At 53.6% G+C, this 2,369-nt stretch overlaps 1 protein-coding gene across 1 annotated transcript; it reads left to right on the top strand.

The window, feature by feature from the left end:
- The first annotated feature begins 1,465 nt into the window (after positions 1 to 1,465).
- On the top strand, positions 1,466 to 2,125 carry LOC119333447. The gene has a single exon (XM_037606333.1). The coding sequence runs from the start codon at positions 1,466 to 1,468 to the stop codon at positions 2,123 to 2,125; it is 660 nt and encodes a 219-aa protein (XP_037462230.1).
- Positions 2,126 to 2,369: the final 244 nt, after the last annotated feature.

Below are 2,369 nucleotides of genomic sequence, written 5' to 3'. Positions count from 1 at the left end.
CACCCTATTACTACCATAGGAAAATCAGAGGGGAATGAACCATGTGTGGTAGTTCATCTGCCACTTTGTCCAATAGTTTCGCTCCAACAGGGGAGCAACACTGCCAATCATGGGGACGGTACTACCACGAGGACACATGATCCGGTAGGTTGGTTGTTCCTAGCGGGCATGGCAAGATTTCGTTGTAACACAAACGGATCAAAATTGCATCCACCAAGGCAACCAAACATGCCTAAGTTCTTGAACACATGGAGTCACGTTCTTACCTTTCTCTTTCCTTCTCCACAAGAAAACATCCAAGCTTTTCTCTTCCTTCCGTCGGCGCTGCCTCTCATCCGCCCCATCTTCGGTGGCCTTTGGGCCATGGAGGTGCAGAGGATCCCCCCCTCCCCCCGGTGGGAGGGACCCCATTCTCGTTCTTGTTAAATTCAGTGTCTTGGTTGGGGCTGTGTGGCGGCAGCGATGTCCCTCAGTAGGAATAATGTCTCACACCTTTTATCCCCGTCCCGATGATGCGTCTAGCGTCGTCGGAGGGCGTGTGAACGTGTGTCTCCGTCGTATCTCGCGGGATTTGGTCGATGCTGGTCTTCGATGGATCTATTTGGATCCGGTCTTTATTTTTCTTGGTTTTGGTGTTTGCAGGTTTGATGCTTCCGATCTAAGACTTTCTTCATCAACGATGGTTGCTGCTCTGGTGCGCTGATCCTACGGGGTCTTAGCACGATGACTTTCAGACTGTCTACTACAATAAGATGTGTCCGGCTCTAGCGAGGGATGTGCGACGATGGTGGCACCTTTCAGTATAGTGTATGCTTGTAATCATCGCTAGGTGATACATAGACCTGGTTGTAATTTTTATTTTCCCTGATGTCCTTTGTACTACCATGATTGAAAATGAATAGACTGAAAGTTTCTCATGTAATTTTTTTTTAAAAACATGCCTTATATAGTTCCCTAAGAAAGAAGATAGATTTGTCTCACATGTCGGAGGCAACACGGGGTACACACGGCACGTCACAACATAGTGCTGAAAGTTGTCGAAAGCTATCAAATTCGACGGACGACAGGGACATCGAGCAGAACATGAGGACGAAGGAGCCTATTCCCTACGGACCTGCTACTTGCATATGTCATATAAGTACATATTTTGTACTCCATTTACTACGATCACATTCGAGCGGTTAAAGCCATGAAAATCAACTGATAAAATAACCGCGCGTATCCCGTAGCCAACACGCCGCGTCGTTGCCCAGTTTATGAATGATTGATCAAATGAACAATATGCAGCCGAGAATCCATCACAATACTAGTAGCTGGATGCATTGCTTCATGTCCGTACGGCACCATCCGCCGTCAAACAAGTCCAATTCATTTCCAATTCTGTCCAAGTTATAGCTTCTCCGTCCCTCGCTCACTTTCCACTACAGCTCGATCGCCAGCCCCTTGCAGGGCTTCGGCGTTCGCAATGGCCTCCCCAGCAGCAGCGTGCAGCCTCCCGACCCCCACAGCGCCTTCCCTCGACGCCAAACCCGTGGACGAGGCCGGCCTCCGCCGCTTGAGACGCCGCCGGCGCCGCCGCTGCATCTGCATCTGCGCCCTGGTCACCCTCGGCGTGCTCCTGCTCCTGGGCGTCACCCTCCTCGTCCTCTTCCTCACCGTGTTCCGCGTGCGCGACCCCACCACGCGCCTGCTCTCCACCCGCCTCGTCGGCCTCGCGCCCAGCCTCACCCACCCAAACTTCACGCTGCTGCTCACCGTGGCCGTGCACAACCCCAACCCGGCCTCCTTCGCCTACGCCTCCGGCACCACCGGCCTCTGGTACCGGGGCGCCCACGTCGGCGACGCCCAGGTCGACCCCGGACGCATCCCTAGCAAGGGGGACGGGGTCGTGCAGCTGGAGATGACGGTGCTCACCGCCGGCTTCACCAAGGACATGGCGCAGCTGATCAGGGACATCGAGGCCGGGTCGCTGCCGCTGGACGCCAACGCCAGGATCCCGGGGAGGGTGGTCGTCTTGGGCGTGTTCAAGCTCAACGTCGTGGCCTACTCTGACTGCCACATCGTCGTCGGCTTCCCGGACATGGAGATCCGAGGCCAGGACTGCCGCGACCACGCTAAGCTCTGATCGGCTTGGCTGTCGTTCGTTTTATGGCATTGCCAGGGAGATCGTGATCAATGGTTCTCGAGTTTCTTATATGGTGCATCAGCATGATGATACTTGATCCTTTGCTGTTATGTTTTGTCTCTTCGTGTAGAGAAGAAACAGGTTTTATTATAGGACATATGTATGTGGCAACCGTGTGGCAGATTACAAAACTGCCACACGATCTCATAAAGCGATCCCTTCGTCAAACCCATCCACCCAGGCA

This window comes from Triticum dicoccoides, chromosome 7A, assembly GCF_002162155.2.
Source record: "Triticum dicoccoides isolate Atlit2015 ecotype Zavitan chromosome 7A, WEW_v2.0, whole genome shotgun sequence".
NCBI lineage: Eukaryota > Viridiplantae > Streptophyta > Magnoliopsida > Poales > Poaceae > Triticum > Triticum dicoccoides.
This window is presented reverse-complemented; position numbering and strand designations above follow the sequence as displayed.